The sequence below is a fragment of the Lampetra planeri genome, chromosome 19 (genome assembly GCF_965212315.1).
Source record: "Lampetra planeri chromosome 19, kcLamPlan1.2.h2, whole genome shotgun sequence".
In the NCBI taxonomy this organism is placed as follows: domain Eukaryota; kingdom Metazoa; phylum Chordata; class Hyperoartia; order Petromyzontiformes; family Petromyzontidae; genus Lampetra; species Lampetra planeri.
In genome coordinates, this window is record NC_136125.1 from 10,585,647 (window position 1) to 10,611,669 (window position 26,023).

General features: G+C 42.6%; 1 protein-coding gene across 2 annotated transcripts in view; it reads right to left on the reverse strand.

Moving 5' to 3' along the window:
- Positions 1–21,304, reverse strand: part of PAN3 (poly(A) specific ribonuclease subunit PAN3) — a 31,743-nt gene extending 10,439 nt beyond the window's left edge. The window contains exons 1-15 of one of the 2 annotated variants that reach the window (XM_078602978.1): positions 20,539–21,304; positions 16,350–16,477; positions 15,432–15,504; positions 14,885–14,958; positions 14,101–14,257; positions 13,746–13,799; positions 13,164–13,651; positions 10,863–10,967; positions 10,014–10,071; positions 8,960–9,118; positions 8,249–8,365; positions 7,478–7,579; positions 3,151–3,316; positions 2,209–2,296; positions 138–277 (exon numbers count right to left, since the gene is read on the reverse strand). In XM_078602978.1, coding sequence (XP_078459104.1) covers positions 138–277; positions 2,209–2,296; positions 3,151–3,316; positions 7,478–7,579; positions 8,249–8,365; positions 8,960–9,118; positions 10,014–10,071; positions 10,863–10,967; positions 13,164–13,651; positions 13,746–13,799; positions 14,101–14,257; positions 14,885–14,958; positions 15,432–15,504; positions 16,350–16,477; positions 20,539–20,851 — 2,222 coding nt within the window. In that variant the 5' untranslated portion in view covers positions 20,852–21,304. Of the gene's footprint in view, positions 1–137; positions 278–2,208; positions 2,297–3,150; positions 3,317–7,477; positions 7,580–8,248; positions 8,366–8,959; positions 9,119–10,013; positions 10,072–10,862; positions 10,968–13,163; positions 13,667–13,745; positions 13,800–14,100; positions 14,258–14,884; positions 14,959–15,431; positions 15,505–16,349; positions 16,478–20,538 lie in introns of both variants that reach the window. The other variant, XM_078602979.1, reaches the window with a different exon arrangement.
- Positions 21,305–26,023: the final 4,719 nt, after the last annotated feature.

Consider the following 26,023-nt stretch of genomic DNA (forward strand, 5'->3'; position numbering starts at 1 on the left):
CCAAGAAGTGCATGTTTCTATCCAGCGGCATTCACCATGCATGCTGCTACGGGCCATGGCTGCCAAACCATAACGGGAGAATAAAGCAGAAAGAAAAACATCGAATCGATGCAATGGCTGAGAGTGTTGGTCCTCACATGATGAGGTTCTTGAGATCTGTGGAGTAGTTGTGGGTGACGAGCTCCATCGCCTTGGAAATGTTATCCCGCTGCACCCCGACCATGGAGTTGCACGAGAGGGACAGCACAATCTTGCCAAGTGTCGTCAGATCCTCTTGCTGCAAGCACGGAGAGCAAGGATTTTATGAGAAGGGTCAAGACGACGTGGAATTATGGACCAAGGAAAAAGGAGGCTGCTTTTATAGATAAACTAGCTTTACTACCCGGCTTCGCCCGGGACTTGGATTCACCACGCCCGGCCACTTTTGTCTCCCCAGTGGCGATGTTCACACACCACACCAGTTAATCGTTTGAGGCTGAGTCGACCTAGGGGAGGCCCAGGACCGGTTCAAATAATCGTCACCGGTGGTGGGAGTGAGCGGGAATCAAACTCGGGTCGCCGGGTTCGTAGCGCGGCACGCTAATCGCTACGCAGGATAAAGACAAAATCCCTCGTGTAGCCTGTAGGGGGCAAGTGCTGTTAGCGAGCACCTATGAAGGCCGGTGCGGCACACGAGGGGGTGGGTGGCCAACACCACGCCCGGCCGCCTTTGTCTCCCCAGTGGCGATGTTCACACACCACACCAGTTAATTGTTTGAGGCTGCATTGACCTAGGGGAGGCCCAGGACCGGTTCAAATAATCGTCACCGGTGGTGGCCGTGACCGGGAATCGAACTCGGGTCGCCGAGTGCGCTAACCACTACACTACAATGCGTTCCGCTTCCACATACGCGGGTCACGTGACATATTTGACGTCACAGCTCACTTGCCGTGAAAAAAATATACGCATTATTGAGCCCCCCCCAAAAGTGTATTTTTATAATATTTGCATGGTGTACAGTCTGGAAAGTACCCACATGGCAAATTTCCAGTTTGTTGCATGTCGGGAAGTACGCTAAACATTTTTATCAGACACACATAATCACAAATTTCCCTTTTATATATATACAAACAAAGGGCATTTTTATTATTATCTTCTCCCACCCTACCAAGTAATCTCTTAAACTAATATCATCTTATAATTGCAGATAGTGCTCGGTGAGCTGCTGATGAATGGCACGACAGTGAAGCTCTAAACAGCGATTCTGATGTTGATAATAGCCAGTCGTGGAGACTTAGGTAGACTAAAGATAATTACAATAGTACGGACATTGTAACTTGACTAATTCGATTTGAAAACCGAAGCATTATGTAACGAATAACACTGTTTGTTTAGCCAATTTCATCTTCCTGCAACCATAATAATGTGACTAGGCATATGCATAGCTGTCAACCCATAAGGATTACCCGTATTTTTGTACAGGGAAATTTAGTTTTCAGGTCCATACTGCGTGCAGCCGTTTCAATACGGGCAAAAAATGGGTTTTGTTTGTGTCTCTCCCTTGTGATGGGACGTTGTAGGATTAATGTTGAGATTTATAAGGGCACGGGGTGACCAATAAAGTCTGAATTGGTCTATAATAAGGTACGCACTGATAAGGAGTTGACAGGTATGTATATGCACGAATTCAAAGAATAAACTCGATTATTATGCTTATACATGCTTAAATCTAATGATATAAGATTTATGCAAATAACATAAAATGACTTTATAATGTTATATTTATAGTAGATAACTTTGTATGAACATAAACTATAACATATATAAATATCCCTGCGGAAAATGACACGCGGTCCCATTACTTTCAATAATAACGTCCTAAACTAAAGCCACAAATTCCGCAGGTTTTATTGCAAACATGAATTGCTCAGTCGCTGAAAAAAGGTCCAAATAATGAAATATCACTTCGGTGAAGAATAAATGAGATCTCAGTTGGGCATGAATAAAAACCACAAGAAGCAGCATGGCAGTCCGAAACGCTGGGTGTCGCCACACGTCCACGGCACCCTTTCCGAATCGTGCAACTCTGGAATTTGTATCCTGGAAATGCCTCATTTGCCACGATGGCTTATAGTGCCCATCACTGGAGCTCCCAGTGGTAAAGAGAGCACCAGTGTGAAGCTGCTGTCACCACACAGGCACGTCTCGCGCGCACACCGTGCACTGACCTGGTACTGTGGGATTAGTGCCAGCGGAGAAGCTTGGGTGCCGTCGAAAGTGAGCACGTCGAAAATCCCCACGCAGTTCACACGTAACCTGTTAATGCAACGAGAGTACAAGCGTAGCCGTTTAATTTGCCATCGGGAATGCAGAGACGATGCAGGGTAATTAGCACGACTGATGATCAACGTTGGTAATGAAGTGTGTGGCGATGCCCCCTGATTCAACCCGAGAAGTGGCCAACGTGCTCAGAAAATTAATTTTTCAAAGTTTATTTATAAAAAGGGAAGAGTCCATTGAGAGTACATTTATTTCTAAGAACAGGTCCAAGTCAGAAATTAATTACTTTTGGAATAAACATGCAAAACTGTGTACAAGCAAGAAACATGTAAATGTTGATATTAAATAACTCGAGCACAGGAAAAAATACGCCGTGCTTAAAAGTGTGGAGTCGTGTTCGCGCATATGTCAGCTGTACTACACATTGTATTCACAAGCGAATAACCTCTGATGTTATGTTGCAGTGCAGTGCAATCATTGCCACAACCGAGTAATGAAAACTGTGCTCAATGTGCCTCTAATACATTAAATTAAGCAAATGACTAAACCGAGCCAATCAGTCCAAGACAATCAAATAAAAACCAATCAAAGTGATTATTTAATTTCATATCCCACGGTTAACAAAGCTATTATGTAAATGTATACATGTTAAGGGTCACCCAAAATGACTTATTGCTCAGATGTGACTTCCGAACTGTCCTGGATTTAATTTTAGCTGTTCGTCCGAAGCAAATGTCACCCTGTTTTGGCAAGAGCTTGGCAAAGATCTCACCATGTATTCTGGGATAAGACTGCTGGACAGCAGTTAGAAGCTGTTGGACGACAGGTTTATCAATACAGCTAATAAACAGCATCGCATTCTTTGACAAGAGTATGGCAAAAGTCCCTACCGTGTTTTCCCTCCAACTAGGATCTTGCTGGGGTGCATGACGCGGCAGGCCAGGCCAGCAGAATGCACGGTGCGCAGGGCAGAGCTCAGCTGCACCACGTATGCCCAGATGAGAGACTCGGGCAGTAAGCCGGCATGCTGCCGAGGGAGGGGTCCGTTCACCTGACCTGCAGGCATAAGCAATATGGCCTTTCAATGCCTTAAGTGTCTCAACATGTACGAGTGTGATATTCGAAAAGAACATAACAAGGATAAAAAATAAAACACGGGAGGGCATTGCTTTTCGAGTATGTCATACATCGAGAGCTGACATTGAGGGCAGAGATGGACATCGATGGAATTGCAACTTAACAATGCGGTGTCTTAATAATGATGGTTAGTAAAATGGATTGTTTGATACTCAATACATGTGAACAGAAGACTGATTATAAATCAATTTAATACTTTTTGTATATTCCACATTATTAAAAGTTGTAAACTCAAGTGTAAAAGGCTATTTCCAACTAAAGGTAAGTCAATCTCTATGCCTTCTTTCGAGTTTTTAAAAGGCCACTGTTAACTTCGACAATACTCTCATGCCACATGTGATATGAAGCCACAGAACACAGTGACCTGTTCTTGTGAACAATGACAGGCTCTTTTATGGCGACAATCTCGCAGACTGCCAAGTCCACTAATATCTGCAGATAGCTGGATATGTATTTTTAAAGATTGTGTACAAGGTGGATATGGTCAGAACACAGCATACTAGTTTCATAGACATCAGTAACAAAGATGTTTAGAATAAGGCCTTTTGAAACTCAAATATTTCCGAAAGCAGGACAGTGCAAACGCTAATTTGAGAAAATTGCCATTGTAAAATGCTTACTGAGAATGTTGTATAACATTATTTAAATTCGTCAATAACAGTGCCTTAAAAGAAAATAAAAGCCATGCTTTTGGCAATGGCCCTTCTTAATAACACATTTAAGAGAAGTATGTGCCCAAAAAATTGTCTTTCCAGATTTTTTTTTCTTTTAAGGCAATGCTATTGATGAATGTTTTGGCGGGTTCTTTCCATACTTATGCACCACTGTCAATACAGCATCACCAAATTGCATTGTATTAAGGGTAGCTTAACCAAAATTGCTCTTATATAAGCAGATGAGAGAATTGCACGACTCGGTGAGCGATCGACCTGTAGAACGCTTTTGATTGGCTGCAAGGCGCATGCCCAACCCCGGTACTACCCCCACACCATGGGGGGGGGGGCACGCAGAAGGGGGGCATCTGGGTATGGGGCGGTGCTGGGGAACTGTTATTCTATTACAGTCCTACCACTAGTAATTCCTATAAAGTAATACACTTAGACTTTTGATTTATATTCTGTTGTCACAATGGGATTTACAATGTAGAAATGACCGGATACTAAATAGTAAGTACAGAAAAAGCCCACTGAAGAAACCTTTTGCACAAAACCAAAAAGTTGGGAATCTTATTAAATTTGTAACGATAAAACCATTTTGATTTTTCAATACGCATTGTAAGAAAATGCTGCCCGGGGACATTACAAGAATGGAGAATTGGGTTCAATTTTAGGGAAATAAAAACCACAACTATTTTTTTCAGTTCCGACTATTTCTACGCATGAACCAAGGTGGAACAAAGCAGAAAATGTTTGTTGTTGTTGTTGTTAAACGCTAGACTGTAAAAAACACATGCTTCAACACATCCCCTAAAGTTAAATTGAACAAAAAGAAACCAGAAATGTGTGGTTCAGGCAACATCAACCATAAAGTTTTCTTGAAAAATAATAACACATTTAATTATTTTTCTACCTACGTGACTTTACCGAAAGAACCAAAGAGTATGGGTTCCTGCAGTCACGAAAGCTTCGAATCAATATTTCTTGAAACAATATTGTATAAATGCATTGTTTAAAAAAACAATGTGGACATTTAAAAAATGCAGTTGGGAAGATATTCATAGGAACAGTTGCCCAACCACTCATGCAAAGAAAAATATATGGAAGTGATGTAGGATTGGGGTTTTCTGTTGACTAACTCTCCGCAAGCTGTTTCCACAGCGCACAGGAAGACAATTAACCGCTTTCTAACTTATGGTATTTGAGCGTTCAGCAGCATATGCATTGTGTCATCCTCCTCATCAAGTATAAACCACTTTGTCAAATGGCAACATTATTAATAGTTACATAACCACAAAAGCAGTTTGCATGATACTTCTGAATAAAGATTTGTCATTTTGATATTTAACATGGGCCAAAAGAAATATGCTATTTCATGGTACACAAATGAAGAACACATCTAATGCTTAAAATTGCATATGTGATTAGAGTTAATAACAAAGGTTGTAAAAGGCACACATTGTATGTTAGGGGTATGATTCACCACCCTTACATTTTGATGAATTGTCGTGATTCAACACACAAGATTATTTTGTTTTACCATGCGGTGAATATAGCAGCCACCGTGGTTCCAGGGGATCACATGAACGCATTACAATGCACATATATTAGAAAAGATTGATTCTTACACACGTGATTCGATGCATGTATCGCATCGAATCACGTGTGTAACATGCACAAGATGTTTGCAGCAAGTCACTAAGACAAGTCACATGGAAGTTAGACTTCAAATACGTGACATTTCAGAGCCCTACATTACATTAAGACTCAAAAATATAGAAAATCAGTGGCTTCTAAATTCTCAAAAAATATCAATACCAATGTGTTAATTAGATATTTTCCACCCACAGCCCTTCCTCCCTCAGGTCACACGACCCAGAGTGCGGCCAAGACCATCCTAACAAAGCCCTCGGTCATACGTTATAAAAAAGGAGACGTTAACGGCATCGTTCACCGTCATACATAGGACAGGCAAAATCCCGAAAGAATGGAAGCAAGCCCCAAGTCATTGCCATACTGTAAACTGGAAAACAGCAACTTGCCCTACAGCTACAGGCCATGATGGCTCTTGTCCTCCACCTCTGCCAGGCTGATGGAACGTGCCATGCTTGCCACACTTTCCCCATTATCGATCCCAAACTGCCTCCCATACAAGACTGATTTCCAACAGGGCATAGCTGCAGTGAACAGATCGTTGCTTTCACCACCCTCATTGAAACTGGATTCCAGACTCAACAGAAAACTGACCTCTCTGCTGCCTATGACACTGTTTGCCATCATGGCCTTCTGCTGAAGTTAGCCTAAATCATCGGACGCCGTTCTAATGTACACCCACTCAATGAGATGCTCTGCAACAAAACTGCAAGAGAATGATAAACAGTGGCCTTCCTCAAGGCTCTATCCAAGCATCATCACTATTTGACATATGTAAGTGACCTCCCAAGTACATAACCTCACAAGTCCATATATGCAAATGACATAGCCCTATTGCACCAGGCAAAACTTGCAAAACTAAAGAAACTTGCAGGAGCAACCTGGAGCTTATGTGCTGAGAACTGCCACCATGGCACCGATTTACTTAGTGGAATTGAGTATTGCCACCGAGTATTGAGCTCCAACCTAGTCCAGGAGCTTGTACATAAAACTGCCAGATGCACAATTAAATAATGCAATGTGCATCAAAACCGAAACACCGAAACCAAAACTAATCCACTGGCTCCCGGTTGTGACGAATATTCTACTACCAATTAATTATCTGCAGACATGTAAATGTGTACAAGGAAGTTGACACGTTTTCTTTCCAAAGCCAGCTGACTGATTAACCAAGACCACAATAATGTACCTTGCCACCAACTCAAGTCCCGATCCCCCCTTCTGGGATCGTGCTGCTGTCACCATCACAGAATGTCACCCAGATCCGAAAGAACGCTGGCGAACAGAGTGGAACAACGCGGATCTCAAACCCAGACATCGCACCTCCTGGTTTTGGCATTCCTCAAAGACACCGAGTGTACCATCAACCGCATCAGAACACGAATAGGTCAATGTCTACATCTCCTTCATTAAAGACAAGCCAGTGCAACTGTGCCCACACAACACAAACTATGGACCATATAGGAAACCACCATAGTCCGTGCGCCTTCAATGGAGGAATAGCAAAACTACACAAACTCTCTCCTGAAGCCCCCTCGTGGCCAGGAGATCTTGACATAGGCAATTAGCTCCTGAGCATATTGCCAAACGTAAGAATGGAATCGAACGGCATCTTGGCCCACTCTAACCTAAAGCAGAAATCAGATCCCTGCTTCCACTAGATATGGCTGACATTTTTCTACTGCTCTGATGCAGACTTCATGGTTTGTGAGAAATTAGCACAAGCGTCTCTGTGATGTGCACATCGGCCAAGTGTGCTCCGTGCTCTCACCCCACTTTCTCTTGTTGAAGAAGGCGTCTGCGTTGGGGTCACTGAAGTGCTTGCTCATGAGAGTTTCAGCTCCGGCGTGAAAGTCGTGCGCAAACACAAGGGCTGCAAAACATTGTGTTTTTTTACACCAATGACAATGCAGCATAATCACTTCGACGGTGAGTGTGGTATGTCTGTTTTTGCAAAAATCACAGTATTCGTTAAAAAAACCCAAAATGTTTATATTAAAGCGAATGCATTTATCTGCAGAATGCCTAATGTATCTATATTTCTACAAGGACTATAATGATGCTGAAAGCCAGTAATTAGGGGCTACATTAAATAATCGTAAACACTTCCAACAATAAACATGGTGTTTCTATTTCTGCAAAATCATTTGTGTTTTGTTTAAACAGTAACGCTTACATAAACGTAAAGGCATATATTGTACTGCAGAATGCCAGATGTTAGCCATTTTCCTCAAGAGACATTAACGCTGAAAATCAGCAATTAGAGCCCACCTGAAATCCTTTTCAACACAGATTCGAAGGAAGCTTGCGCCACAATCATTATTTATTTAATGCAACAACAACAACAAAATTTCGATTAAGCAGACCAAAAAAAAATAACACTTCATATGCATGCTAGGAAATGAATGACGATGAAGTGAAACCATATTTTCACAATTCAAAAGACATTAGGAGTCATCTTAAAGAAAGGGGCCAATGTTCGGCAAATAAGTTTTCAAATATTGTTTTGTCTCTCTTTCCTGGAAAGCACAGCAAGACTTACAATGTTCACCGAATGCCTTGGTGGTGAAAACCTCTCGCAAGGCCACGATGTTAGAGTGCTGTTGCTTTTTCCACATGTCGATGAGAATCATGCACTTGGTGTTTGTCAGACGGTAGCCTACACACAACCCAACGGCAGAAGTTATGAACAGGTGCCATACAAATGTGGAGGTGTCAGTCATGTACATTTGCGCAGAGCACTCATCACGCAGCTTTCGGTGACTCATGTCTTACGTGCGGAAAGATTACGCGTCATCAATCTCTGCCCTTATTGTGTTCATCCGTGAAAAGGATTACCTTTATCATCCAAGAGCACAAGTGTTTAATATTAAATATAATCTACGGATATAAATTTAATATTGGCAAGCAAAGCTATTACAAAAAAAGACACTGCAATATACTAACTTTAGAAAAGAACACGTTCATAAACAGGCCATTTGTATGTAATTATAACATGCAAAATATTTAATTGTCAGAAGAATATATTAAACTGGAAACCAAAAAAATTAAGTACCGATGCAATCTCAGCTCGACAGTCTTTATGTGCTTGAGGCTATTTTCTATTAAGATGGAAACTAGAATCCAAGCATGAATTTTAGAGTGTACGCATATTGTCAATGCATAATCTTACACCAAAGCTGGTAAAATAAACCTGCCTCCAAACGAATTGTCTCCGAGCATGGATTTCAGCGGAACTCTTGAAACGTCTCACCGTGAATTCGACGCAGGCAGTAAGCCATGCCATCTTTGCTGCTGACTGCCTTGTAGCAGGTGGTGGTGTAGCCAAAGGTGCCAGACTTCTGCATTGGGTTCGTCTGTGGTGGCTCCAGTGGAAACAGACTGTGGTAGTTGTCCACCTCTGCTGGGATGTCTGAAAATGGAAAACGTGGGAGCCCGTGGTTGTTTAGCAATATCGTCTGATATGCAACTTCTCGCCTGGAGGCTGTGACACAATGAGGCATGCTAAACTGATATTATATGTGCAACGATGTGTTGAAACTTAAAGGTTAGGACTAAATCTTGATAATGTTGTGATGTGAAATCAGCTTTTAAAGTGCAACTATGGGCAATAAATGTGACGGTTTATACAAAGTACCACTATTTTTTTAAAACTTGAATTATAATCAAATCTGTGACTTCAAACCTATTTAAAAAGAAATTGTACCATCTCTTGAATGCAAAATATCCATGGGTTCCGCAATTATATGCAAGTACACCACGCAATAAAACTGGACGCAAAAGTGGCATGCATTGTCCTTTGATTAAGCAATCGTGTGTTGTTGATTTTTATTTTTAAAATGTCAATCTGAACACGACTTCAACTTCCATACAGTGCAGAAGGGCACACAAAACATAAGTGATTTTTTTATTACACATTTGCTTTATATATGTAACACTTTTTTGCAAACAAATCATGGTCCACACCAAGACTGATTTTTAGGAACTAGGCCACTTTAAATTGAAATTATATACAATAACTATGCTTTGATGCGTGAAGGCTTGCCCAATGTAACCACATTAGCGGACATGAAAATCAGGCATCGGTCACTGACCAAAAGGTCACATCTGCCAAAAAAGGATGTGCAGTGTTCCAAACCAACTAACAATGCAACGAACCAAGTAAAATCAGACATCCTCATGGCACACACACGTACACTCATGAAGCAATGAAAACCAAGAACATGAAAGCTGCAAGGGTAAAGATAAGAAAATATTACGTGTGCTATAATACATTCAAAGGATTTGCGTGGCAAAAAAACACTTACCCGGGTTTTCAGCTTGGTCTATCTGAGCCATGGTTAAGAGATGTCTGTTGATTAGATCCTGCCAAAAATAAAAATCCTATTTAATAAAAATGTACACATTCCGTTTGAACTATTGGACAATTTTCTCTTGAGAACTACGCTGTGAGTGCAAATACGGTTTGGCAAATTAATAAGCAATGATTTTTTTGCGAACACTAAGTAAGCATAGTTTTACCTACGTTATCACAGGCCACCTACATTCACCATATTACAAAAGTGTCTCATAGTAATTTTGGCCGTGCAGAAGCCTTCTCGAGATACTATAAGCAGCAGGTTTCATGTTTAAATTGTGATGGATCTAAAGTTCCTACCCTCGAGGCCTGTTGCTGGCAGTTTTATAAGCCAAAACAACACCTTTTGCAATGCATATGAAGGGCAATGTCGCTTGTGTTTTCATAAGGTTATTAAATATCAACAACACTTATTGGGAAATTAGGTCTCCATAAATGTCCTGAGGGAAGAGGCCAGTTAAGTACAAAAACTCTCAAACAGTTTTTAAAGGGCACTGTTCAAATTAGTAACAATACAGTGTAACATGCTGCTAAAGGAACTAGTTTCTATAGTGCACCGTTGCTTATAAAAGAACCATCATCGACTGCAAAGTTACCGTCCACGGTGTGTGGAAAAAAAGTACAAACCACCACCGGTGCTTGAATGAGAGTCATCCAATCGCAAAACTGATTTTTTTTTTGTTACAAACTCATAACAATGTGTGTTTTATAAATATTTTCAAATGGTTGAAGTTTCTATCGCGGTATGCTGATGACGACGTTGAGGTTAGTGCCATCGTGTGAGAAGAGTGAAACACACCTGCCGCAGCTCGTCCATCATGAAAAAAGAAGGGGCATTCGCCTTGGGCTGCATGTATGCCACTTGCGCCGAGGGAGAAGGATACACATGATAGGAAGGGAAAACCTGCCAACAACAATTCACTGTTACGCAAATGAACATATTGGTGGTACATCGGTGTGCGATATAAAAAAAAATCAACATTTTAGCGATAATTAATTTCCTGCGATTCGCAACCCCGGTCAAAAAATCTTGTGGGGTGCGTCAAAATCGGTTCTCGTGATGTCGAAGCAGTCGGAAGACGAATGTCAGTTAAAATTTAGATTTTAGACAGTTTATGAGGACCGGTGTGTTATGCTGCACCAGTGCACCGCCAATACATCCATATGGTTAAGTAAGTGTGAGTGAACATTCAATCAAGCTGTACTAGTGCTTGTGAGAGATAATCCAGTCTGTTTCCACAAGTCAAAACACTCATGAACAGAATTCGTAAAATATCCCAATGCAAGACCCTCCTGAATAAGAGCCTTGACACTCAGTGAGCTTTGTGGGCAAAATTAAGGTAAAGGGAATTCTAAATATTCATTATAGATGATGATTAATGCCATGCAAATATCAGAACTACCTTTACCAGCACTAAAAGAGAGCACATATGTTTATATACTGTGTACACATTATTATACACGAGATATGGATTATAACAAACAGCTGTGCCACCAAGAATACAGGCTTCCAGCATCGATTTTTGTTTAATGTACATGTCACATGCACAGCCCTTTTGTCAGTTCATTGCTCAATGAGAGCCTTTCCTTGTCCAGCTTGTGTAAGTTGTGAGGGTTATTTGGACATATTTCACCACGCTTCTTTGGTATGGGATGAAGGTAGTGAACATAGACACAGAAGCACAAAAGTACAGTCCAACAAAGGACTTTGCTGCACTGCCTTCAACTGGCCACCAACGTAGCCCTGCAAGCCTTGTGACAACTGGTTTGTGCTTGGTGGTCAACCATCCAAGCAATGTCTATGGCTCAATCCTACTTGGCTTCCGAAATCTGATAAGATTGCATACATTCCAGGTGATTTGGTCATTGGCAAGTTAAATTCCATCACTTAAAAAAAAACATATCTAACACAGTGTAACAAGCTGTCCCTTAGATTTGGGTACAGCAATGTAGAGCGCACATCTCATTGAATCCTGACCAGAAAATACGGTGCGCCCATGAACTTGTGAGCTCCTGGGAGAAAGCCCCGCTCGTTGGGTTTAATGCACATACGTGACGAAACTTGGCCTAGCCAGGAACAGTGTCTTATGTGTTTATATTGTCGCCCCTTAAAGAACATTAAAAAACTAAGACTTGTAAACAAAGGCAAGGAGAAGTAGCGGCGCACACCCAGACCCGCCTGCCCCCACACACAGTATGGTATCACTATTGCACATTCCAGCATGTTTCACAATTGTCAGGCCACTTTCAAAATGACATTTGATCAAGTTCCTCCAGTTATAACCAAAACTGTATGTTATCTCATTCATGGCTGCGATTAACCAAATAATATAGTTACTAAAAGATTAAACTATCACTCTCTGACGAGTTGAGGCCAATTTCAACAACGTTATCTTTGTTATTACTCTCTTCCACGTTGAAGGTAAATCTTGGCCCCAAAGGAAAACTGTGGCACATAAAGCGATTTAATTAATTCTATTAATGTCTGTGCAGAAAAGTAAACCACCCAGGGAATGCCACTTAAAAGAGTAAACAGTGTAGCTCTCCGGAGGCAATGTGTACTGAATTACAAGCAACTGTCCTGTAGGTTCTAAATCGAGCGTGCTGCAATTGTGTTTAAAAAGCCAAATGGTTCCCCACAGCATCGTCTCATTTGTGTAGCACTCTCGTGTTGTCTGCTACACATCACGTATACCCTTATAAACAGCAACAAAAACATTGCTGAGGTGATCTCTGCTACGGGTAATTCACAGCAACATTATCTGTGAACAACCATTACATACACGCTACAATCATGTCAGAAGATTTCCAAACTGCTTAAATCATTTGAAAAATGAATATCAGTCTAAGTGGTTTCTCCTTAAAAATGGGCAGGGGGGTAGTGCTCATCCCCTGCTCATTACCGTGAGCCAGTGGTAGGAATTACACATTCCGATAGTACAAGTTTCACTGTTGAATTCCCACAAAGTGCTCATTAAAATCGCAACCTTCATACTGCAAGTCACACACACAAACCAAGGCGCCACCCAGGTGGTTGATTATTATGCACTATAACAATGAATGCAATATTCACAATAACAACAAAAGTGAATTGGAATACCATGCCAGGGTGCTGACTGAGTCCCGGCTCGGTGAAGAAGTAGGTGGTGCCCCCAACAGTCTCGTTCTGCACGCGCGCTGCCTGAGCCAGGGGGTCGGCCACGGCCGAGCTCTGGGTGGACGGGACGGGGGCGGCCGCGCCAGCGTGACCGTGCGGAGCGTGGCTGCCGTGGCCCTGAACATGAGCCGCGTGAGCAGCCGCCTGAGCAGCCGCTTGACCAGGATGGGCCGCGTGGGCCGCGTGGCCAACGTGGGCCGCGTGGCCAGGGTGGGCCGCGTGACCCTGCGGGAGGGCAGCGTGCTGGTGCACGTGGTGCTGGTGCGCGTGGGTCAACGCGTGCGGGTTGGCGTGGCCGTGGTGGTGATGGGGACCGCCTCCTCCTCCGCCACCGATGGAGAAGCCGACTTGATTGGGCGTGTGACTGCGGCGCCGTGCCGCCGGAGAGGTGTGCGGGGTGACCTTGGGCGAATGCAGCGGGGAGGATCCAGCTGAGAGAGACAGCCCTGTGTCAAAAAACACAAAGGCACAAGGTACGCTTTACAGCTCGGCATAAGACAACAACAAAAAACCCGAGGGGCTTACCTTTTGCCGGATCGGCTGAACAGTGGGATGTGCTCAAGTCCCTTAGTCTCCGCTCTGTCATTGGAAGACAAGCCAGAAAATAAACAAGTGTCCACAGAGAAAGCACACAATTAAAAAATGTCCTGAGGTCACTTACAGGCAAACCATTTGAACTAAAGCCAGATATATCGTCTCTTAAGCTCGTAAATATTGGATAAAAAGTATGCACAGACAAAATTGCTGTTCAGGTTTATATAATATGCGATCTGTCATACAAGCAGAATAGTAGCACCTGTGCAAAAGAACGAGAGAGTAATTTTGACAAATGGCTCAGCACTGTCAACAAAGGCAGTGAAAATCAGCACAAAGCGCCTACCCGGAGCAAGGGATGAAGGGCTTGTCATGGCATGGGTCAGGGTGATTGCAGGAGAGAATGGTCCTGCAATGGGCGATTGGGCCACTCCGCTGCTCATTCTTGGACTTGCGCCCAATCCAGCCTTAGGGATAAACTCAGAGGCTGTTGGGTTTGGCGTCTGTGGAATAAGTGTAGAAAATATCAGTAAACATTTACAAAGGCAAAACTTTTTTATTACATACAAACTATAAAGAGGTGCCATGCATGAAATGAATAATTTCAGTAATATTACACAATCAACAAAACAACAGACTGAATCGTTTTAGTCTTTTAAAGAACACCATGGCCATGTAATTACTTATGTGCTTTTCTGTGCATTTCAAAGTGTGCTTTGCACATTCAAAGCAAATAATTAGAATAAAAAAAACGGGTAACTCTAAAGTCAAGCTAATCTAAAAAGGTCAACCCGATGCAGTGTTTATGCCACGACAGGCAACAGACCTCTATGCCTTTTGAGAGAGGTGGAATAGAAAGGTTATGGAACACATTGTGTAATTGGAAATAAAGTCAGAAAATTAATTCTAGATTTGAAGTTTTCGTGACTGCAAGGATTCATACTCTTTGGTTTTTTCGGCAAAGTCACGCAGGTGCAAAATTATTTATTTATTTTTATATACGTAGCTTTCCTGAAAAAAACCAAAGAGTCAGAAAATTACTTTCCTCCAAGTGAAAATGTATTACAGTTACAGCAATGCAAAACATGAAGATTATTCTTCAAAACACAGTCAATAAGAGTCCTAAGCACCTTTCTCCGCTGCGCAGATAGGTTGAGATTTGAGAAGTCACTAAAAAGGGATGAATTTGGAGAGTTTATGGAATCTGTTGAGAAAAATGAAAAAAGACACCGTAAAATGTATCAGACATTGTTATGCGTGCATGAGGCACTTACAATTGTGTAACCCTCGCAATTTGATGCAGTCACAATTCTGAGTCGCACATTAATTCAAGAATCAATGGGTTTTGTCCCACTGAGATACGCAGAATAATTAGTTACCGCAGTATTCAAATAAACCAATTACATACAACATACACAAACCTAAAATAAGCTATTTTTACACGCACTGATCAATGCATGTTATTGCATCGTTAAATATTGACGATAAATACACAAGTTAGGTTCTGGTTAACATATATAAGGGCACCATCATTTGCGACCACAAAATAGCATTTATTAACCGATGCGCGAACGCAAGTAGACGTAACACATGCAGCCCACATTTGACGAATTAATTAAAGTGTGAATTAAGCACTGGTAAGGATTGATGTTATGGTGGGGGAAACTGGTGCAGTACCTTGCCCTGAAGGCGAGTAGAGTTTGGCACTGTCTCCAGTGAGGCTGGGAGAACTACTGCTGTTTGTCATTCTCTGCAGACGAAACAATGAAATCAAATTTCTTGGCACACAGGAGCTGGTAGAGCCTCTATTTTAAAACATAGCAAGGGAGGCACGCACCAAGCAGTGGCCATCCTCAATTTGTACATTTGTATTCACAATCATGAAGTGTGGGTACTCCCATCGCTTCCAAGAAGTCTGGCGAGTGTGGAAAAGAAGGCCAAATACCCTCTAAACAGGACCCTAGATCTCCCTCTCCGAGAGGCCCTTCCACCAGCGGTGGCATGAGCGAAGAATTGCAGGGCTGCAGCTTTTCCTTTACCTCTTATAATGAAGCTATTTTCACTTATAATGAAGCTATTTTCACTTAACAAGTATAGAGCAATTACAGTACAAGCATGGTGGGAAATAAGAATACAAGTTGGTCGATGTTTTTTATCCAATTATACTTCATGCGAACAATAACAGACACAAACTGTCATGATGAATGCTCAAGTCCAAAATAAATCTCTGCTTTCTTTTCCACCAGTTAAAAGCACGACAAAACTGCAGATTAAAGTTTATCAAAGAATAAAGTGCACATTTGCATTTAAGTCAGTTTAACCGAAAATATTTTGCATTGACACACATATCCTTGCCAGAACATGAATGTTTCTCAGTCATAATAGAGCAAAGGCACCCAGAAATGCGCATATTAATACAAAGGTAAACAAATAAACATTGGGTTGCAAAAACAAACTTTCATCGAAAAGCCAGAAAAAAAAATGTTCCAATAAAAATCACAGCATTCACGAAATGTCAGTGCTGAAAATTGACTGTAATGTCTATCAGCAGAGGTTCGATGTTGTTGAGATGCAATAGAAAGAGAAGAGAGATACCGCCATGACGGGGAATTTGGCGTCTCCGGTCCCTCCTCCGCCAAAACCATTCACGCCAATAAAACTGCTGCTGAAGAAGGAGTTGGGAAGATTCCCATCTGGTACTCCTCCACCTTCCAGCAATGGGACTAAAACACACACACACACAGCCAGGCCAACACAGGACCTTCACGTTAGTTAAATGCACATAAAGCCATTGCTTGCCACTAATTCTCAACATTTAGACTATTACCACTTTTACAAACACCATTCAGACATGTGTAGCCCTTTGTAAATCCTGTCAGGGTTGTGGGTTTTATTTCACCATACTGCACCAAGATGGTCAGCGTAGTTTGAGGAAGGTGGGGATCATAGTCATAGAGCATAGACATTTAGTCGATGTATAGATGTTGCTGCACCGTTCTTTGCTGCCCACCATGTCAGCCCTGCAGCAGCATCCATGACAACCTGTTTGTGTGTGATGTTCACCCATCCAAAGCTCTAGCAGACTTCACTCCGAGATCTGGCAAGGTCATGCAAATTCTGGGTGATTTGGTCATAAATATAAATATGGAAAATGCATATTTAAAATAATTTGCATTCCAACACCATATGCCAATCTATAAATATACCACACGTAAACACACACTTTAAACATCTTTACGTACTTTCATTTACGAGAGAAAAGTAAGAAGATATGCAAATGCAGGATATAAAAAAAGAGCCGTGATATTTAATGTAAAAAATTACGCAAATATTTACGCAAATGCTACTACATGAACAATGTAGCATAATAATGCCATGGCATCAATATTAAATCTCATGTTTGCTGCACAATTTTCTAACAGTTCACATATCTTGCAAATATTGTAACCAATAATGGTGATGCCAACATGCAAATACTAACACATGACGGCTAATTGAAACAAAAGCAAACGATTGACAATATCCGCAAAAATGTTCACACGTATCCTCAAAATAGTGGACGGATATGCAAGGTCCCGCATACAGAGTTTCCGGACACAATGTTACAAAAAAAATGTGAACACATTTTTAAATCTCACTCTGCAACCTCTAAAATGAAATATCACGCAAAGTAATGCCGACCTGTCGTTAGCTGCATCTCAATGCGACGCAGGAACGTGACGCACAAGTCAGTCGACGCTTGCTGCTGTAAAGTAACTCATGGAGAACTGGATTGTGCATTCCTGAATTTGCTTCCAATTTTCAGTATATATTTTTTTCACCTTTGTTTAATATTTCCTTTATAGAAATGGTGTTTGCCAAGAAAATAGATATATTGAGACACCCCATCCATGAATTAGCCCAGCATTTTCAAGTCAGTGTATTGTAGTCATTAATGAACACATTGTGATGTGATAGTATGGTTACGCCTATTATCCGAAACAACCCAGGATAGGTGGCCACTATGAACAGCAGGGTTGTAATAGTCCACTCCAAGGCTACACGAGTCGCAGAGTGGAAGAAGATGTATCGATGTACTTGCACGTCTATGCTGCTATGCTACCTGCCTTCACTGAGCCACGATGATCAGCGTGAAGTATGGTGAAACAACAGCGGTGCCACGCGTGACACGATGGTGTGGAGGCCATCAACCAGCAATAGGTTGGCAAAAAAAATCTGCGTATGTCGTGTGATGCGTGACAATAGCAAGATATTGACGCCAACTCTTGGATTTGTGCGTGGCAAGTGGAGATGGTGAAGCGTTATGTACTTAGTAATTGGTGGTAAAGGGGAAAAAAAACATTAAAAATAATTTAATTATTTACAGAAGGGGGGGGGGGTGAGATGTTTATGACGTTCTTCCTTTCCCAGTTCACGAAACATATGGGACTGCATTGGCAACACGCACACAGAAATCGTTTTACGAGTGCTGTCGTTAAACAATGGCTTGCAAATGAAAACATGCCAAACTAACGATAGATACTGCATTGTAACTGAATAATACATAAGAGGTTTTTGAGTTAGATCTCGTAAAATGTGTCGTTAAACCAGCCACCACCCGACAAAGCCAATAAGTAAGGTTTATCATGTAAACATTACATGCCAGTTCTCTACTAGTTCAGCACACCGGTGTGTTGGAGAGGTAAACCCTCGACATTTACAATTCGAGTTCGACGTTTCGCCAGTAATCAGAACTAGCATTATCAGGCGACAGCAGAGTTGTGGGAAAATCCTCATGTTTCGATCTTAAATACCTCTATTATGGAGTTCAAAAAAACCGTATGGATATTGACCGTGAAAGCCTACGTGTTAACCTGAATAACACAGCATACAGTGCAAGCTATACATCGTGAAAGTCAATGTTCGAAACTTAAGTTCATGACCGATATATGTTAGTCACGAGTGTGTAATCAGTGATCATGGTGGCAACGTTGTTTCCGTTTCTGCTTGTACCATATGTGCACTGCAATGGGTTGGCATGAAGTGCAGTCACACAAAACAATGGAAATAAATTCCGCACTATCACTCTTACTGTTTATAAACAATCGTGGCGGTCAGACGGGCAGATTGGACCCACCGAATGAACGTGCAACTTAAACCGATGGCTCAGGACAAGCCAAAGCACCAACTTTTAAGTGCTCAGTGTACACACTTCCAGCTATCAAACTGGATCAGAAACGTCGACACTGGCAAAGGAAATTAAACAAAAGCTGCAAAAAAGTGTACAAAGAAGCACAGCGAGATGCATTCTTGGAATTGGAGATACACACACACAAAGGCAAATAAACACGCACGGATGAAGGTAACAAATACAAATCAGAAACATCTTATTGGAATAAAAGTAAATGGACGTAAGCGAGACACGGGTGGCTAGAGGTGATGGATGGATGGCCGGATGAGGGAGCCAGATTTAAACACGGAATGCGGCCGAGGGAGAGAACACGTTCAGGTGGACAACAAAGACCAGTTTGTGTGAAGTGCCGACGGATTGTAGCTGCGTGTTACCGTGATGAATGGGTTTCATCAAGCAGTGGATATGCAATGGTTGTTGATGATAAAAGCGATTCCCACATAGACAGACTAGGCTGTCCAAGGACGTGGTATTTTCACCAAGGCCTCGGGACCACCGATAAATGTTTGTCGGAAAGGTTAACACTAGTTGTTTTTTTATTTAATACGCACATTTGGGAGATTTTAACTGCTACCACAGTACGGCAGTTTTGGAAGAGCACCCTAAAACAATGGTTTCCATATGGGCCCACTAGTCTTGAGTGACAGGAAGGTGGAATTTTCACCACGGGATCCGGATCGCCAACAAAACAGCTTGTACACCACCAAGGGAACACATTTTCGTGATTATATTTGGTTATAGTTTCCATCCCAGTCTAGTATAGCCGATTGCAATCACAAATAACAGTAGCTGCAACGTGCAGGAATGGTCACTTCCACGTAAATACGAGCTATTTCCTCCAACTGCTCGTCAAGTTGCTCGTTTGTGCATGAAGGCTTCGACTTATAGCGCCAATAAACAAACGTAAACAAGTGATAGCATTACATGCGTGCGCCATGCTGGGCAACAGAAGGCCCAGGAGAGGCCCTGCTGCTATATTCAATAACCCTCGCCCACAGCCATAACCATTACTACCACGACTACCACCACCATTATCAACAACACGACTATCACTTCGGATTAAGGTGTGGGGAAGGGGGGCAACATCTGCGGGACAATCCACAATGAGGTGCAATTTAAACCGCAACACAAACATTTCACCGAAATATTCAATAACAGCACAACGTTGTTGTTTTTAGTAAAATGACAGACACACACAATAACAAGAGACACACACGCGGAAAACACGCGCGCCCCTCGGCCCCGCCCCCCGCTTCGAAATCCATTGTCCGCACGCGCAGCCCCGCGAGCCATCCGCCGCTCCCATTGGTCTAGGCGGCGCGCGTGCCCCCTCGCGCGCTCCCCTCCCATTGGTTACCGAGCGGCCGTCCGACCAATCGCGGGGGGGCGCCCTCGCCCATCCGCGCTGCGAGATCTAAAGGGGGTCGGCTCGGCGCCATGTTGTGGTGTAGGGGGGCGGGGGTGATGAAGGGGGGAGTGAGGGGCGGGGTGGTGAGGGGGGGGGGTGAGGGGGAGGGGGGGCAATGGTGGAGGGGGAAGACGAACGAGAGAGAGAGAGAGAGGGGGGGGGCGGACATTACGACGAATCGCCGCTATCCTCCCTCCGTCGCTTACTCTGCAAGAAGTGGCCGCCGCCTTCCATGGGCGCGGCGGCGGTGGCGGCGGCGGTAGCAGCGACAACGGCTCCTGCTGCTGCTCCTGCTACTGCTGCCTCGGCGGGCTTGACTGCATCCGGATCGTCATGCACGAATTGGCAGTCGTCGCCGTAGAAGCACGTCCTGTCCTTGGCGTAGTAGCGGCAAGGCTTGGCCGGCAGCAGCAGCTGCTGTGCCTGCTGCGGCTGCTGTTGTTGTTGCTGCTGCTGCTGCGGTGTCGGCGGCGGTGGCTTCGCGGCGGCGGCGCCACCTCCTCCCCCTCCGCCGCTCATGGCAGCGGCACATTGGTCGCGGGGAGGCGGCGGGAGGCGATGGTGGAGCGCATGAGTGGTGGTGTTGATGGTGTTTGGTTGTGGTGTGTGGTGGTGTTGGTGATGATGATGATGGTGGTGGTGATGATGATGGTGGTGCTGCTGGCTGCGAGGGAAACTTGCGCGAACTGCCTTGTGGGTAGCGCCCGCGTGCTGCTGCTGCTGCCACTGGGGCTTGAGGCAGCTGTGAGTGGAGGGACAGAGGTTGGGTGAGGTTGTGAGCAGCAAACACAACACATACAACACAAACTCTATGGGTTGTTGGTCTGTTTTATTTTTTGTGTGGGTGGGTAATCAGTTGATGTTGTTGCTGAGGGTGGCTGCCTGGGTGTGGAAATTCCACGTTCCCATTACAGTGCTGATGACAATTCAACCTGGTTGTTCTTGTGAGTTGAAATATAACACTGTGACAAAAAAAAATCCTGGGTAGTAAGTGTTATTTCCTAATTGCTTATGCCTCAAGAGTACAGAACATGGCTATTATTACCCATAAACTTTGCTTTTGTGACCAGCACTCAAACGCAAAGTGAATCCACTCCATTAATAACGCTGTACTGTATAACAATTGTTTTTGTTCCTGGGTAGGAAGTGTTATTTCCTAATTGATTATGCCTCAAAAGTACAGAAAATTGCTATTAATCCTCACAAACTTTGCTTTTGTGACCAGGACATTGATATTTTGAAATTTACCTATTTTCAATGAGAAAACGTGTGCGTCTGTGTCATTCCTTCACATAAAGTCCTGGTCACAAAAGCAAAGTTTGTGGGGAATAATAGCCATTTTCTATACTTTTTAGGCATAAGCAATAAAAAAAATAACACTACCCAGGGACAAAATTGTGTTACATAGTATAATCATTCGATTATAATGCTGATGTTCTTTAGGTGCTGAGGTGAGGTTGGCTGCCTGCTGGATAAAGTTGGGTGTGGAAATTCCACATTCCCATGACTGCTGATGAAGAAAAACAATTATTAGACCTGGTTGTGAGTTTCTATAATAATTTGATATTGTTTAGGTGCTGAGGTGAGGATGGCGTCCTGCTGGATTAAGATGGGTGTGGAAATCCCCATGATTGGGCTGTTGAGAACAATTAATGTAACACAGTTGACTTGTGTATTGTGAGTTCATAATGGTATATTATTACATTGTATCGTGTGTAATGCAGTCTGCTACTGCTGGTAAGGCATTTGAGCTCTTGACACGTGAGTGGTGGAGGAAAATAATGTAATGTTGGGTGACGGGAAGGTGTGATGCGGAATTAATGGAGTTGTGATTTATTGTGCAATTATTTGTGTTTTAGGTGCTGAGGTGAGGGTGGATTCCTGCTGGGTGGAATGGGGTGTCTATGTGCACAGCCCAGTTGTGGAAATTCCACGTTATCATGGCTTGGCTGAGAAGGAGTGGGCACAGCATGACGGAATAATACAGTATTTGTAATATTTTGTTTAAAATGTATAGGTGAGAATGCCTTCTTGCTCATTGTGTTCAATACTATACATTTAATACATTTAATAGGACAATCAATGCTAATCTTCTTGGTTCTAAAATATTTTATTATGTTTTCATTTTATTATTTCCCTTCTACGTGACTTTACCGAGAGAACCAAGAAGATGAATCCCTGCAGTCACGAAAGCTTTAAATCGAAATAAAAATCAATGCTAACTTTTCACAATAATAACTTTTTACGTATCATTGTTTTTGTGATAATAAAGATGTTGGGTAAACACATGATAGCCCATTGTTATTTATTTTAATATCTGAGGGTGGCACTGGCAATGACACTTTCAACACATTCCACACTTTCCACACATTTTGATAACACTTATGCATTATTCAGGTCAAACGGTGAAAGCGTATCCCTGCCTAATGAGGTGGAGATCTGCTTGCAGTAATGATTGGTGGAAATTCCTTTCCTATGACAAGACAAGTTCATCCATGGAACAGTCTATGCTGACTTGCTACAAAGTGGCACTTGAATACATGATAATTGTTATGGTGGCATAAAAACCATGGGTAACACTTAAGAACCTGGTGGGTTTCTTTTTACATTTAATCAGGAAGGTGGATTCCCCATTAAATGCATACAACACTTAATTGTGGAAATTTCACATTTCCATGGCAGAGGCCAATATCAATTGGATAAACTATATGCTGATGTACCGCAATGCATGAGGACTTTTATATAACTTCGTCAATATGTTTTTTAATGACCAGGCTACAGTCTACATTATAGACTGCCAGTGCACTCCAATTAAGAACCAGGCTACAATCTACATGAATGCTTTTTTAATTTTCATTAAATTTTTATTAACTTTATATCTATTATTTTTCTATCTACGTGACTTTACCGAAATAACCAAATAATATGAATTCCTGCAGTCAGAAAAGTTTTAAGTCAAAATTTAACTGCTTCCACTGGGAGGGTTTCCACATAACCATAAGATCTTTAAACAAACTCCGAGACAAGAAAGCTCATCTGATCGAGTCACTCACATTTCGGAAGAGATACCGTGACTCTAAGCTAATACCGATCTCATTTACACGGACTTCTGCTGCTGTCACATCTTCCAATGCCAAACGAATTTTGTTCAGGGCTGGCTTCGGCCCTGATCTCATAGAGAATTAGACTGCTCCGTACTGAACTAGATCATGTGGACCAGACACTTGAAATCACACTTAACATTGATGGAAAAAATGTCTACATCTCATTGGGAACATGTCGATAACATGACTGCTTCATCAGCCACATCGCTGCAGACGAGACAAGATCTGAAATTGCTGCAACCCTCAAAAGCGCTAAGATACCAGCCAGCAACATCAGTAAGGAGGAGCGTTTTGTGTTTTCTCAATTGAAAAAGAGGGATGATATCGTCATCCTCTCAGCCAACAAGGGCAATGCCACGGTCATCATGGACAAACCACATACAATAAAATTCAGAACTTAATTATGGTAGCTACACAAAAATCAAAAGAGATCCCACCAACAGCCTCGTTACAAAAACGAGCAGTATTATCACTGATTCAGCTTCATTAATTGAACAGACCAAACGGTTTGCCTTAAAACATGCTGCTAGACCACTCAGATTATATGGCTTACCAAAAATCCATAAAGAAGGTACACCCCTTCGTCCCATCGTCTCCACCATTGGCTCACCCACCTACCTTTCAGCCATTCGCTGGTAAGACCACCTCTTCTGTACTTAACTCAGCTCACCTGATATCTCACTCTCCCCAGGTGATTAGCTCGTTAGTTTCGATGTAGTTTCTTTGTTCACCAAAGTTCCTGTGCCCCATTGCAATCGTTGAAGATTTGGTCCAACAAGGATTGAATGCTGATGTACTGGCCCTGGTGAGACACTTTCTCACCAATACATACTTCACCTTGAATGGAACATTCTACAAAAAACTGAAGGCACCCCAATGGGTTCTTCATTATCTCCGGTTGCCAATATTTTCATGGAAAATTTTGAGACGGACACCATCCAGGCATCCACTCTACGCCCGTCCTTGTGGAAGAGGTACGTGGATGACACGTTTGTCATCTGGCTACATGGCTGACCGGCTCTGAACCATTTCCTCAACCACATCAATTCCATACACCCAGCCATCAAATTCACCTTGGAGATGGAAGAGGATGGCATGCCACCTTTCTTGGATGTCCTAATCAAAAAGAGACCAGATGGCTCAATGAGCCATTCTGTCTACAGGAAAGTAACCCATACTGACGCCTACCTTAAACCTGATTCCCACCACCATCCATCCCAGAAGAATTCCGTCATCAAAACGCTACATCATAGAGCTCAATGTATCTCCGACCATGAACACCTAACCAGTGAAATCAAACACATACACCAAGCTCTCAAGGAGAATGGATATTCTGACTACACAATCCGCCGTCACCCCAACCGTGAGGAAGGAGCCATTTGAGGATCCAATCAAAACCATCACCTTGCCATACATAGCAGGGGTAACCAAAAAGATTTCCAAAATCATGAACAAACACAAGATCCAGGTCCGATTTAACACAGTACATAAATTCATGATCTGATCCCATATGTGAAGGACAAGATTCCTGACATGCAATATCCCGGCGTCTACAAACTAAGCTGTATCTGCGGCAGAAGTTACATTGGGGAAACTAAGCGACATGTCTCGTGAGCATAAGTCAGATTTGAAACACGGCAGGACCAATACTTCTGCTGTGGCTGATCATTATTTTAATGCGGCTGGCTCACACGAAATTGATTTCTCTAAGACTTTAGAGAAATCAAGCCCATTGGCTATCAACAAAGATTCGTTCATGAAGCCATCCATATATACAGGCACAGACACAATTTCAACTGAGAGTATGGTTATAAACTCAGCAAACATTGGAAAGATGTCATCAACCACTTTGGGTCGTGACTTGATTTGTGTTTGCATGTCGGGGGAGCACAGGTCAAGTCACGACTTTATTTGTGTCGTTTTCTTGTTGTCTTGCCCCAGGGCACACGTGCCCCGCCCACTTCGTTCTGACACGTAGACGCTTTGTGGCACTGCATGTTCCGTGCTTCACATTGGTGCCCTCTGACCCCAGGGCACATATGCCCCGCCCACTTCGTTGCGCCCGCAGGAGATTTTGTGCCACGCCCATTTTTGAAACCTCTATAAACGGTTACCTTAGGTGACCATCTCCCTCTTTCCTCCTGAAGACGATCGCTTGTGTTGTGATCGAAACGTCATGGTTTTTATTTATTTATTGATATTATTTTTTTTATTACTGAAAGAACCAAGAATAAGTCTACATTATAGACTGCCAGTATGCTCACCGAAGTTAAGTACCAGGCTACAGTCTACACTATAGACTGCCAGTACACTCACCAAACTTAATAACCAGGCTACAGTCTACATTATAGACTGCCAGGATATTCACTCCGATTAAGAACCAGCCTACAGTCTACATGAATGGTTTTCATATTTTTTTATTTAATTTTTTATCATTTAAATTTATATTCACTTAATTTTTATTATTATTTTTCTATCTACGCGCCTTTACCGAAAGAACCAAAGCATATGAACTTCGTTAATCTACTGTTGGATGAAGGCCTCCACAAACTGTGTCAGTGGTGGAGGTTGTTTGACCATACTTCAC